The following is a 14025-nucleotide window of genomic DNA, read 5'->3' on the forward strand; positions in this document are numbered from 1 at the left end:
AGGGAAATGAAAAGCCCCCTTTTAGTACAAATAGCTCTCTCCTGTATTGTTCTAAGTGTTCAGGTGACCGAGGGGAAAGAAGTATTTGTTAGCTGCACAGTAATCTAATGAACAGTTATTTTCTGTTACTTTTATAATACATTTCTCTGGAACTTTTCAGTGCTGTGAGTTACAATGCCGTTAACAAAATGAGCGCTCAGTGTAAAAGCCTGGTACATATTACATGAAATCATTTTATTTAATAACATTTATGTCCACACAGCATGAGAAATATACTTACTGGAGGTGCCATAAATTTATACAGAGAAGATCCCCTCAGTGCTAGAAACTTTGGTGTATACATTCGATCCTGAAGGGAGTCTTGTTCCCGTTCTTCCGTCCAGCCCATGTAGACTATCTGACAAAAAAAAATCAATAGTGTTGACAAATTCCTCAGGCAATTTCTTCAAATCAATTGCAAATACTTCATGCAAGAAAGCTGATGTCTGTCAAATCTTACAGAACTACAAACCTTGAACCACTGACACAACGTGATACACTGGCAGTTTACTTATAATCACATGAATGCGTAAAGCAAGCCTGTTACAACAATCAAAATATAAGAGAAAATTCCTTTATTGCCCTAGCAACAACAAAAGAGTTAAGCCACATACCTAACAGATGTCTATTTTTTTTTTTTTATTATCTCATTAAAAGTTCTCTAAAGGAATTCTAAATATTTGCAGACAAATCACATCAAAAAAATATGATGCAAGTGAAGTATAGAGAGCCAGTAGGCAGAAATACAAAATCAAGAAGTATTCAGATACAAGACCAACAGATAGATGAATACATGGGAACTTAATGCAATATGGAAAAAATAAAGACATTCTGGAGCATATTTTGTACTTGCATATATTCAGAAATTAGTTATAAACATTTCCAGATACCTGCATAACTGAAAAAAAACCCTATACTATTTAATTCAAATAACATTTCAATCTCATTTCAATCTCAGAGTAAGGATTTAGAAAGGAATGCTGCAAAGTTTTTAAAGGTTAGTTGCTTTTTTTTTTTTACTTCAGATCACATGGCACGTTTATAAATATTTGTTCAACTACCTCTGATTTGGTGATCAAAGAAGTTTATAATGTTCGAAGAAAAGATATAGCCATACCTCAATACTCAAGAATTAAGCAGTACTCAACACTATATTGTCATGCAATAATTGAATAACCATGCTCTCTAAAATTCCTTTCATTCCTGAATGAAAAATACTCAAGAATACAGTCCAATAGGTACAGTGAGAGAAGCTTTAAATGATTTCAGTTCAACGGTTACTCATATTCTCCTAATTTCTCCTGTTTTGTATGTTATTCAGTGCAATGAAGATAGGTAGCTCCATTCCTCTGACTTGATAGGAATCTGTGCAGCTTATTGACTGACAGAAGCTACACATGGGAGTGAAATTAATATAAGTGTACTATTACTTAGAGAAGTATGATATATTTTTCCTCTGTAATGAAAAGAGAATGAATGATTTCTGATTTCTAGGCATTAAGACAACTTTACTTTTTAATTAATTAATTCTGTGCCATCTTTGATTTGCTTCATTAGAATTGGATATAGTAAGATGTAATCTTGTCTGATGAGATTTCATATCACTTTTTCACAGTGTGTGATCTATGTTTATTTAGGTTGTTTTCTTTTTCACATTCCTCACTTAATCTAAGTTTCTATTTCTCCTACATCAAAATAACGGGGCATAATCATGCATGATGTGCAGATGCACTGATATTTCACATTTGATTGCCTTAATACTAAAGCAGCCATGAAATTTAAAGCAATTGCTCCTGTTGGCATTGCTCCCTTCCCTCCGTAGATCACAAGGAGAAATTTGATTGATTTTTCAGAGAACCTGATACACTAAGGTTTTATTAACAAAACACATTTCTCTTTCAGGCTAGATGAGTACTCTTAGACACCCAGCAGAACTCTTAAACAAAAGCTGTATGACTGTAATTAGCAACAGTTACATAGTTGTTTAAATGCACAAGTGTATTCACATGTGTGGATTAAAATAACATTGGACAGATTCTGGAAAATGGAAAAAAAGTACAAAGACTTGATTACTATTTTAACTGCATCCTCCTAAAATCAGTTTATCTAAATAAACTGAACACGTGATGCTAAAGTGTGGCAGTTTTTACATAATTGAGGTGAGAAGCTGTTGAAATGTTTTCCCTTGTGGAATAAAATTGAGGCCACTTGCTTAAAGCATTTATGTTACCAATAAACATTCTGACTTCTAAAAAAGTTTTGACTATTAATAACTTCAAAAAAACTATTCATTTGGAAAGGGATCAGAACATTTCAAACTAATGGCTCATATATATATATATATATATATATATATATACACACACACACTAACATTTTGGATGAATATGAAATTTGACTTGAAAAGCTGAATTTAGTAAGATTCTATCTAAAAAGAAATGCTTATTACTGTGGATACAGGATGTATATGGAACCAGAAATAGTGCACAGAATGCCCATTTTACACATTTAAAAATGAGGGTAATTTTTTTAATCACAGAAATGTTTCTGTATAAACGCTGACCACTATCAACAATAGTAAGAAAATAAAAATAGTAAGAAAATAGTAAGAAAACAATACATTTTATTTGTGATAACATTCCAGTTTATTTATTTATTTATTTCCCCAGTCCTAGCAGTTTCTAACTTAACTGCAGCAGCTCATTCTTCAAAATCAAATGGTGACACAAACCAGTTAATTTAGTGGCTGCTGGCTTACTAATAAAGATTCAGTAAGTTATTACTGTTTGTGAGCTGAATCATGTTCAGTTGAAAGAAGCTGTATTTCTATGAAAAATGAACCAGCATGCTCTCTTCAATCAAAAATTCATAATCTCCTAGTCATTCTTTACTTCACATAGATATTCCAGGCAAGAAGAAAGTAAACTGCTAATTACTGTATTTCTTATCTATTCAAAATACTGCTTAAATTTCTTAATTAGCTACTTCTCCAGAGTTTTAACATAGTCTTTACCATATTTTAGGAAGGATGGTAAAATAAAAATAGTATAAATAAGATAAAATAAAATTTCTTAGAAACAAAGTGTAAAATTTATGCTATTTTTAATGTGAGGCCATTCAAAGATTAGAACAGATGCACTGACAGCTTCCTATCATGGAAGTCTCATATTTATACTCATACAGCTGTTTTAGTATACTTTTTCCTGTATGGTAATTTCAAAATTCCTTATAGGAAATTGTTATTAGTTTAAAAAAAGTCCATTTTTTTTTTTTTTATAAAGATAAATAAATATTCTGCAAATGAAAGGCACAGTATACATCTTGCTAAGTCTATGCATTTATTAAATATGTCTACCTTGTAGCATTATAGCAAAGAAAATGTGTATCAAAGCATCCTGGATGTCTTTTAGTAGTTAAAAAATATAGAAAAGTTTGAATTATTTCCCCCTGTGTGTGATGTTATGAACTCTTCATCTGTAAGAATATCCAGAACTTGACTGGGCAAAGTCCTGACCAACATGACTTATGCTGACCCTTCCTGGAACAGGGTTTTGACCAAGTAACCTACAATAAGTCATCCAACAAATCTGTCTATGATTCAGTATCCTTAGTATCAAAGCAGTCATATGTGTCTTGGGATCTGTTTCAGAGCAGTCACAGTTTACTACTCTTAGCATCCAACTTCAGCGTGACTTTTTTTAACAGTGCCATGGTACTTCCATGGTAAACAGGATACTGCGTACTAATATATATAACCTACATTCTTATACTCTCTTATATAAAAGTCTTCCTAAATTAATTACTCAGAAAGTAAGAGAACTGAGAACAATGTGCAACTACTTCAAATATTAACTTGCAAACAATGAATCCAAGTATGGCTAGATTGACAAAGAGAACCACAACACAGCATCATTCTGAGACAGCAAGGTAGAGGGAAACTACTTTTAAAATCCCTTCTCCTGGAGTTGAGAAAACCTTAGAGATGATTAGATGAAGAACATGATATTCAATAGATTCTGCATGCTACTGTTTTCATGCTTCTATCTATACCTTAATTTTTATCATTGATTTGGTTCTTAAACCTGGTTTTGCTGTGTTAGAATAAAGCTTATTTTCATTTGCCTTACTTTTAAAGTGAACCTGAAGAATCATTCACAGGCCTGTGGCCTCTGGCAGGGAATTAGTAATAAAGTTCACAACACTTATTGAACTCCCATTGCACTTAATTATTTTTCTACGAAAGATTGATACCTGTCAATATGTTACTTTATCTCTGACATATTTCAGTATTTCCATGAATGTTGAGTTTTGAAAAAGTCAGTCCTTTAAAGAGTGTTGACTAACAATCATTTTGCAATATCACTACTCTCTTAATTCCATTCTGTCAATGAGAAGCATTCCACCATTATGAATAACATGGAAGAATAAATCCCGTAAAGGTTTTATCTTTTCCAAAATTAAGATAGCTGTGTTGATCCTACATGAAGCTCCAACGTCAGTAACAGACTCAGAGGCTCTGTATCCACAGAGAGCTCTTCAGTATGACAGACAGTCTCTTAGGAGGACAATGTAAAAAATCAGCCTTTTTGGGGCTGCAGAAGAGATCTTTATGAAAAATTTCAAGCCCTGTGAAAAGTGTAAAGTTATCGACAGGAACTATCAAACAATTTATAGATGTAGACTTGTAAATAACACTTAGCCAAAGGTTTTTCCTCTCACAGAGCTCACTTCTATTTCAGGATCTTTCTGCATATTTTCAGGGGTTCAGACCCTTTTTTGCATGATGTCCTCTCCCATTGTCTTGGATAGTTTTTGAATTGCAGACCAGCTTGAGCAGGAGACATAAGAGAGGCTGCCATATTATCTAATCTATTGGCATTAGGGCAGGCTTGTAGGAATAATAAGTTGGAATAATGAGTGACTAGTGCGGCTATGAAGCAAGTACCACAAACACTGGGTTGTTAAAAAGTTATGGAAAGCAGCATGACTTCTCAATGTATACTTGAAATAAAGCAGCTAGAAATTGAGTATCACACTATTCTGATTCTGCTGGACTTCAGAAGTACTCTGGGAATATCAGTTGGATAAAGTGCATATGGACACTCAGCCACTTATATGCCACCAGAGCCATCAGCCAGAGACTTGAGAGAAGCTAGATGCCTGTCTGGAATTTGTCTGAAAGTTCCCAGACTCAACATTACCTATCTGCTGCTTCAGACATGCACAATTTTCCTTATGATTCTATGTAAGTAAAGATGCACATTTTTGGTTCTAAACTTTGCATCTCTTAGAGAAATTCCAACAAGAAAAATTATTTATAACAAATAAATAAATAAATGTTTTTGTCATTAGCTTCTGAGAAGAGCATATTTACTGCTATTAAGTTGCTGTTCGCTGTGTCATAAGATAAGATGGACTTAAGAAGTTTTGTTTCTGAAAATTTTAAAATTGAAATCAAAAGTTCTTTTACAGGCTAAACACGTAACTGCTATGCATTCTCATCAAATATTGTCTTCTTACCAGGTAATGCAATTGTTTAAAAGAACACAAAAAGCGTTCTTAAATCATGATTTTATAATGGATGCTTCTTCATTCCAAATTAACAATTTTTTTTACATTGTCTATTCAGCTTTCTTGCCAGTTGTCTTTCCCACATCTTCAGTGATTAATCCTTCTCAGTTCTTTTATTTCATTTGCATGTAATCCATAAATGGTTGATTATTTTGCACAATTCTACGCATCAACTCTTTTATAAAATTCAAGTGGCAACCTTATAGCTGGTAACATGAAACATTATTGTAGTGAAAGGGAAAGATCAATAACTGTCTATGCTCCTCAGAATTCTATTGTCCACTATTCTTAGAAGTTCAGGAAATTTTACTTTCACAGGGTATTATATGAGAGGAAAAGCATATCATTATTATAGATATAAAATAGGTGAGTGAAAAACAACGAAATGTGTATTCACCTCTCCTCTTGATATACACTTTAATTAGAAATATTTTCTTTAAGCTTTTTGAGTTCCATGTGCTTCTTCAACATGAGATCAACAGTTGAAGCATATGCTTCATTGATTCCAATTAATTTATTCAGATCATACGATTCCCTAAGTAGTAATGTCTGTATTGGTTTACTGAACACCTCCATTCTAATCTACAAAATGAATGTAATTCTTCGGAAAATGTAAATTGACTTCAGGCAATAGGAAAAAATATTTCAATAAATTATTGCAGTGTTTTTAATTCAAACCCTAAGCTTTCAACAAAAATTCCAAAATGGCCAGATAGAACAAATTTGTATCTGATAACCAGAGGTATTAAGTCCATATTAAGTCCCAAGTTAGGGTTAAAGAAAACTGTTTTTCCCATACCTAGTATTTCTAACTACAACTTTAAAGGAAAGGTGTCTTTTGTCAATACAATGATTTGACTTCTTTCACTGTTTCTGTATTTGCTACCACTTTTCAGGACATTTTAAGACAGTAGAGAGGTACAGAACGTACTGATTATTGAAGGCATCTGTTTCTAAACAAAGTAGTTGGAAGATACTTTTTGTCTTCCTGCTTTCATGAACCATTTGCATAGTGGCTAGAAGTCTGGTTCAAAATGCAAGAAAATGATGCAAATATTCTATTTATTTATATATTCTATCTATTCTAGATAAAAATCTATTCTAGAATTAAAAATGATCCTTTCTAGATTTAGTAATTGCTACTTATGTTGCCAGTCATAAATTCTCAATCACACACACACAAAAAAAAAAAAAAAAAAAAAAGAAAGCAGTCTTCAATTAATTTTATAAATTTAAGGAATCCCTTTCACCAACTTGTTTATTTTACAAAACCAATGCCTTCAGTGGTCAAATATAAATCTAAATATTTTTAGAGGCTTCAAGCAGGATTTATAGATATCTGTAATGCATATAAACATAATACAGAGATAAACTGATGCAATAATATCAATCAAATCCCTTCAAGCTGCTTTTTAAATTGAGTGCTTTCTCACTGTCTGACTTCACCCTATGTACACTGTTATGCTTCTAAGTATAACTTAACTGCAAAAATTCATCCAACGTTAAAGCTTTATGACAAATAAGGAAGTAACAATTCCCTTGCATAAATCTGCTAGGGGGATGTCTGATTCAGAAGAGTCCTAGATACATACAGACAGGAACATGTTTATTAAAAAAAAAAAAAATTGCTAAAATCATATTCTTGCAAAAAGTAGCAGCTAAAGGGCATGCCCCTTTTATGGCAACCTACTAATTATAGCACTCAGAAAGTGAATGCATCAAACGTATCTTTCATCACCTAACTGAGGTACACTGCTCCTGCTGAAGCTATGACATTATGCAGAAAGACACGCAGGAACTGTGAGATCAGAAAGAGGTCAAAACTAAATCTGAAAGGAGCATATGAGGTAAGGCAAATGATCTGGCAAAAAGTCCTTAATCTGGAAAGTAGTAAATCAAGCTGTCTACTTGGCAAAATACTTTTAAGCTATGACCATCACAAAAAAAAATGGGCATAAACATATTTTACAAAGTATATGCAATTATTTATTTATCTATCTATTTAGTCAAAGTGGGAATTCCAATTCAGTTCTTCTCTTGTAAGAGTCTTATAAGATTGAACAAATTTATGAAAACTCACATGAATGAAGCTTTGACTCAGACCCCAAACACTCAAAGAATCTTTCAGGCTTCTCCCTGGGAACAGCCTGAAGCAACTCTACACCCCAGCTGGTTGGATCTTACAGAATCATAAATTTATACAATAGCTTACATTGGAAGGGACCTTGAAGATCACCTAGTTCCAACCCGTGACTGTGGTCAGTTGCAACTCACTAGATGACACTACTCAAGGCCTCATCCAAGCTGGCCTTGAATGCGTTCAGGCATAGATGTGAGGTTCACCAGCCTATAGTTTCCCAGGTCTTCCTTTCTCACTTTCTTAAAAATGGAAGTGACGTTCTCCTTTTTCCAGTCACAAGGGACTTCACCAGACAGCAATGACTTCTCAAATACGATGGAGAGCAGCTTGCCAATCACATCAGCCAGTTCCTTGAAGATTTACAGGAGCAGTTGGAAGCCACTGTGTAGCTGCCATGAACAATACCTGCTGGGATGATTCGCATGACTGGAATGTGGCTACTGATGGCTACAAGCCTTTCAGAAGGGATATGTGAGGAAGGAGGTTAGGAAGCTTTGCCCTCTACATCAAGAAAGGAATACGGTGTGAAGATCTATCCCTGAAGAGTGACCATGGGGGAGTCAAAAGCCTACGGGTGAGAGTCAGAGACCAGGACAACAAAGGAATCCTTGTGGTTGGGGTCTACTACAGGCCACATATCAAGTTAAACCTGTTCATGAAGCCTTCTTCCTCCAGCTACGGGAGGCATCGTGACTGCAGTCTCATATCCTGTTGAAGGTCTTCAACCACCCTGATATCTGTTGAAAAAGTAGAACAGTGATTTGTAGGCAATCCAAGAGATTCCTGTAGTGTACTGAGGATAAATTCCTGAGCAAGGTATTATGGCTGAACTGAGACCTGCTGGTCAAACTGGAGTTCAAGAAGAAAATACACAAGCAGTGGAAGCAGGGACAGGTAACCTGGGAGGAGTATAAGAATGCTGCAAGGCTGTGTAGGGATAGTGTCAGGAAAGCCAAGATCCAATTGGAACTGGACTTGGCAAAGGGCACAAAGAAGGATATGAAAGGCTTCTATAGTACATCACCTGGAAAAGGAAAGTCCAGGAAGGCATACCCTCCCTAATAAGTAACACGTAAGTCTATGAGTCCTGATGTGATGCCTCCCAGAGTCCTGAGGGAATTGGCTGATGTAGTTGCCAAGCTACTCTTGATGACATTTGAGAAGTCCTGGTGGTCAGATGAAGTCCTTGGTGACTGGAAAAAAAGAAAATGTAGCACCCATTTTTAAGAAGGGTAGAAAGGATGGCTCAGGAAACTACTGACCTGTTAGTCTTACTTCAGTGCCAGAGAACAGAAGCAGATCCTCCTGGAAGCTCTGCTAAGGAAGACAGGGAGGTGATTATGGATAACCAGCATGGCTTCACCAAGATCAAGTTATGCCTGACCGATCTTGTTGGCATGACTGCATCAGTGAACAAGGGAAGAGAGCCACTGATAACATCTATCTGGACATCACTAAGGCCTATGACATGGTTGTGCATAGCATTCTCTTCTCCAAATTTGAAAGATATGGATATGATGGATTGACTGTTTGATGGATGAGGAACTGGTTATGAGATCATACTCAGAGAGTGCTTATCAGTGGCCCAAAGTTCAAACGGAGATCTGTGACAAGTGGTGCCCCTCAGAGGTCAGTATTGGGACCACTGCTCTTTAATATCTTGTCAATGACTTGAACAGTGGGATCAAGGGGTGCACCCTCAGCAAGTCTGTGAATGATGCCAAGCTGTGGGGTGTGGTCAACACACCCGAGAGACAAGATGCCTTACGGGGGATCTAGACAGGCTTGAGCAGTGGGCCAAGGTAAACCTCATGAAGTTCAACAAATCGAAGTGCAAGGTCTTTCTCCTGGGTCATGGGAACCCCCACTATCAATACAAGCTGGGGTATGTAAGGATGGAGCACTGCTCTGCCAAAAAGGACTTAGTTGTACTGGTGGATGTAAGCTGGATATGAACCAGCAGTATACTCTCATAGCTCAGAAAGCCAACCATATCCTGGGCTGCATCAAAAGAAGTGTGGCCAGTATGGAGAGGGAGGTGATCCTGCCCCCCTACTCTGCACTTGTGAGACCTCACTTGGATTACTAGATCCAGATGTGGTGTCTTCAGTACAGAAGAAACATACTTGTTGAAGGAGGGAAGATTTAGGTTGGATGTTAGGGGGAAGTTCTTTATGAGGAGAGTGGTTAGGCCCTGGAACAGGCTGCCCAGGGAGGTTGTGGATGCCCCGTCCTTGGACGTGTTCAAGGCCAGGTTGGACGGGGTCCTGGGCAACCTGATCTAAATGTGTATGTTTGGTGGCCCTGCTAGGCAGGGGGGTTGGAACTACATGATCCTTGAGGTCCCTTCCAACCCGGGTGATTCTGTGTGATTCTGTGTGATTGTTAGAGAACATCCAGAGAAGGGCCACACAAATGATGCAAGGGATGGAACACCTCTCCTACAAGGACAGGCTGAGAGAGCTGGGGCTCTTCAGCCTGGAGAAGAGAAGGCTCTGAGGTGACCTGAGAGCAAACTTTCAGGTTCTAAAAAGAGGAGCAGAAAGAAAAAAATAGGACTGACTCTTGAGCAAGGTCTGATGTGATAGAACCAGGAGAAGTAATTTCAAACTAAAAGTTTGGAGATTTAGATTGGATGTAAGGAAGAAGTTTTTTACAGCATGGGTGGTGAGGTACTGGAACAGGTTGCCAAGAGAGGTGATGGATGCCCCATCCTCGGGGACATTCAAGGTCAGGCTAGACCAGGCTCTGCAAGCATTTAGCTTCCTGAATGGTTCTCCATTCTCCAGAACCCAAAAGGCAAACGGGTAGCTAATCCACCATTTCCACACAGTCCTCTGTCAACCTGCCATTGAAATGCCATTAGTATATGTACAATAACTAATCATCTTTCTTTTACAATTAGTAAATAAATGATACCTCTTTATTTTTACAATTTAGGATTCTACTTAACAACTTGCAGTTGTGGGGTGTGTCTATGTTAGAAGATTTCAAGTGTTTACAACAGAGCAAGGCAGTAAGACTTCCTTCATTCATCTGCTTTATGTAGGCCATTAGTTGAGAACACAGTACTTTCTTTCCTGTATTAACTAAAATTTGAACTCAGATCTAATGTGGACATAGTCTATAAATCCAATCAGGAAAAAATAACCCTTACTGGAAAGTATTTCCAGGGTGTGACATTAATATTGCAGAGAAAAAAAAGAGCTAATAAGTTGATACAAGGAAAAAAAGGAGAAAAAAACGCAAGAAAAAAAGCAGTAAGTAGGAATAAATTAGGGAGAAATCTATACTTGAAGCAAAATTGAATTTGCTGGATATGCAGAAATTATTTGATACACAGCTTGAGACTTATAGTTTGAGATTTAAATAAGAACTTCATCTCATCACTCCTTTCTGTCATCTAAATTTCCAGCAGGCATCCAAATTAATTCCATTGTCTCTTAAGCAATAGGTGACACAGCCCCACGATACCAGCACTGCTATCCAATAACTTAATCAAGGGACTCAAAACATGAATATTGTCTAGCTCATCAGGTAATCCACTTTCTCTGGGAAGCCATCTGGCTTTCCTCTCAAAGGTCAACATATAGGTTTCCTAAATCTAAAAACTCTCTTGCAACGGTGCTCATGTCCTTTTTAAAGCTTGCCTATATCCTGAAGCTCAACACTATTTAGAACTACTATGTAAAGAAAAATTCCTTACTGGCCAAATGAAGCACAGTTTTAATAACAGAAAGTGTCTCAGAAGCAACTGGAACAACACAGAAACTACCCTGTTACTACTTCCTGTCAACTAAAGAGAGTATACCTTTATATAAATATATAAATATAAATGTATTCACTTTATTTTACAGAAAGTCCCATACAATATTAATAATCAATAAAAGCCTGTCGTAGGTTTAAGCCATGGAGTAATAATCCATGCCAAGTGCCATAGATGACTGACAATACAATGTGGTGAATTAGCAGAGCATAATTTACACCCTATCGTGTTCTTCTGCTTAATTTAACAGCAAGAACTCAGCTTCCCCTGTGTGTGTCTATAAACATTTAACAACAGAATTTTCTTTCCAGAGATTTCCCTTCAAAATAAACTGTACAGTGACAACAGATGGTGTTACAGCAGATGTACCAAAAGACCCAAAAGTTCAGCAACTGTCAATCAAGAGATGCAGAATGGTGACTCTGAGGAATTATAGTAGTGGTGTATTGTAAAACAGCTAATTCAAAAATTAAGCCAAATCAGGAAAAAAAAAATATCAAAACACCAAAAAGAGTGAACATACACATTGTCTTTAAGGAACTACTAGAATAATGACATGGTTTCTTTGAAGGAATGTCACCTTCCAAAAGAATTCCAGCATTTAATCATTCCAGTTTAAAAATATGAATACAATACAATCTGAAATGTTATTATGATACTATTAAAATAAATAAAATATATGGAGTGTGTTACCACCAGATGTTACCACTAGAACAGATGTCCTATGAGCCCATCTACGCAATGCCTTTCACCTTTCTAAGTGTAATAAAGATGCAACACATCTTCAGCAAGGGACATTGGCTTGGGTGACAGGCATGCCAGCTACCATGCCATTTGTATGCATTCACCTTTACACAGCTTTCATAAGAGGTTTTATTAAACAAACTCACTGAGTATAATTTTTAGAAGCAATTTTAAAAGAGACTGTTCTAAGAGTCTTACTTTAATCAAGTGGAACAGCAGCCTATTAAGCCAGAATATAAGGTGACATATAGCTGTTATGATATGACATTGCCACATGTAGCTGCATATATTAAATTATATTAAAACAAGAAAAACTGGTACACTCAACTGAATCTCAGTGAGAAAGTAAATATTTAATTGTGGCCTTCCAATACTTGAAGGGAGCATAAACAAGAGGGGGAATGGCTGTTTACAAGGGTGGACAGTAATAGGACAAGGGGAAATGGTTTTAAACTAAGACAGGGGAGGTTTAAGTTAGATATTAGGAGGAAGTTTTTCACACAGAGGGTGGTGACAAACTGGAACAGGCTGCCCAAGGAGGTTGTGGATGCCCCATCCCTGCAGGCATCCAAGGCCAGGCTGGATGTGGCTCTGGGCAGCCTGGTCTAGTGCTTGGTGACCATGGACATAGAAGGGAGGTTGAAACTAGATGATCACTGTGGTCCTTTTCAACCCAGGCCATTCTATGATTCCACGATATGCCTGCAATGCAATACAGCTCATGAAAACTGAATACTGCAGAATGTGATATGCACAGTTATACTCCAGTTCTGTCTGTTAATAGGACATCAGTTACTTATGCCACTATGTTATTTTAAGACTGAATGAAACACAGTTGTGGAACTGGAAACAGTACTCAATAAAGAGAGACATAGGAATCTAAGTAAGAAATAGGCTGTTATAAGTTCCAAAGTAATATCATGAAATATTAGAGCTGCATGAATCTCATTATAAGTTGTTAACTTTGCCCAGGACAGCTACCAATTCTTATCTAATTTTAGGAAAACTCTAGAGGGAAAGATTCCTCTTAAAAATGATAGTCAAAACTACTCAATGAGAATATCTTCTGTGCAGACAAGAAAAATGTTTCAAAAATACTCATGCTACCTGTAGATAGAAGAGAAATAGTGTACAACTAAAGGACTTTCTTCTCTATTATACTTTTTTTTTTTTTTTTAAGTTGTACTTGATGAAAGATGGAGGGAAATAATTTTTAATTCATTGTAATAGAGATACAGCATGGGTAAAGAGAGTTTTAAATACACTGCTGTGCCCAGACATTCCAATCACTGTTCCATATAAAAAGCGTTCCATCAAGGCTGCATTGGTGAGAGGAAGCACTGCCTTCTTTCTTACAGAAACATTGGGATGCTCTCCTTGTAAGGGAAAATTTAGATGTATTGGGCTGAAGTCCCTGTTGAAGCAGTAAAAAAGAACTAACATTACAGAACCAAGAGGGACATGTGAGAACGATCTTCATGGCTAAGAAAAACAGTGGCAGTATTCTGAATTGGAGTACACTAAGGGCTGCATTAGAAAAAGAAACATAAATTTCTTTTTAATTGTTTGTCTAAAATTGTTCTTTTAATGTTTGTTTCTAAGTTCAGTTTCATCAGTTCACTGAGATATCTTTCTGTTCTCAGCTAGTGTTGTGAGCCTCCCAGAGAATACAAGACATCTAGGGGTAGCACCCTATGTGAAATAATTTGTCTTTGCAGTCCACAAGGAACTCAGACAGTGTTCCAAATCTGAAAGCCATTCCTGT

The 14025-nt window shown here is 36.5% G+C and overlaps 1 protein-coding gene across 1 annotated transcript in view; it reads right to left on the reverse strand.

Annotated features, from left to right (window-relative positions):
* The window catches only part of SNTG1 (syntrophin gamma 1), a gene marked incomplete at both ends in the record, with an annotated part of 147504 nt that overhangs the window by 45547 nt on the left and 87932 nt on the right, over window positions 1-14025 (reverse strand). The window contains one exon of the mRNA XM_079533868.1: window positions 281-397. Coding sequence (XP_079389994.1) covers window positions 281-397 — 117 coding nt within the window. The remainder of the gene's footprint in view (window positions 1-280; window positions 398-14025) is intronic.

The sequence above is a fragment of the Tetrao urogallus genome (assembly GCF_951394365.1).
Source record: "Tetrao urogallus genome assembly, chromosome: 3".
Taxonomy (NCBI): Eukaryota; Metazoa; Chordata; class Aves; order Galliformes; family Phasianidae; genus Tetrao; species Tetrao urogallus.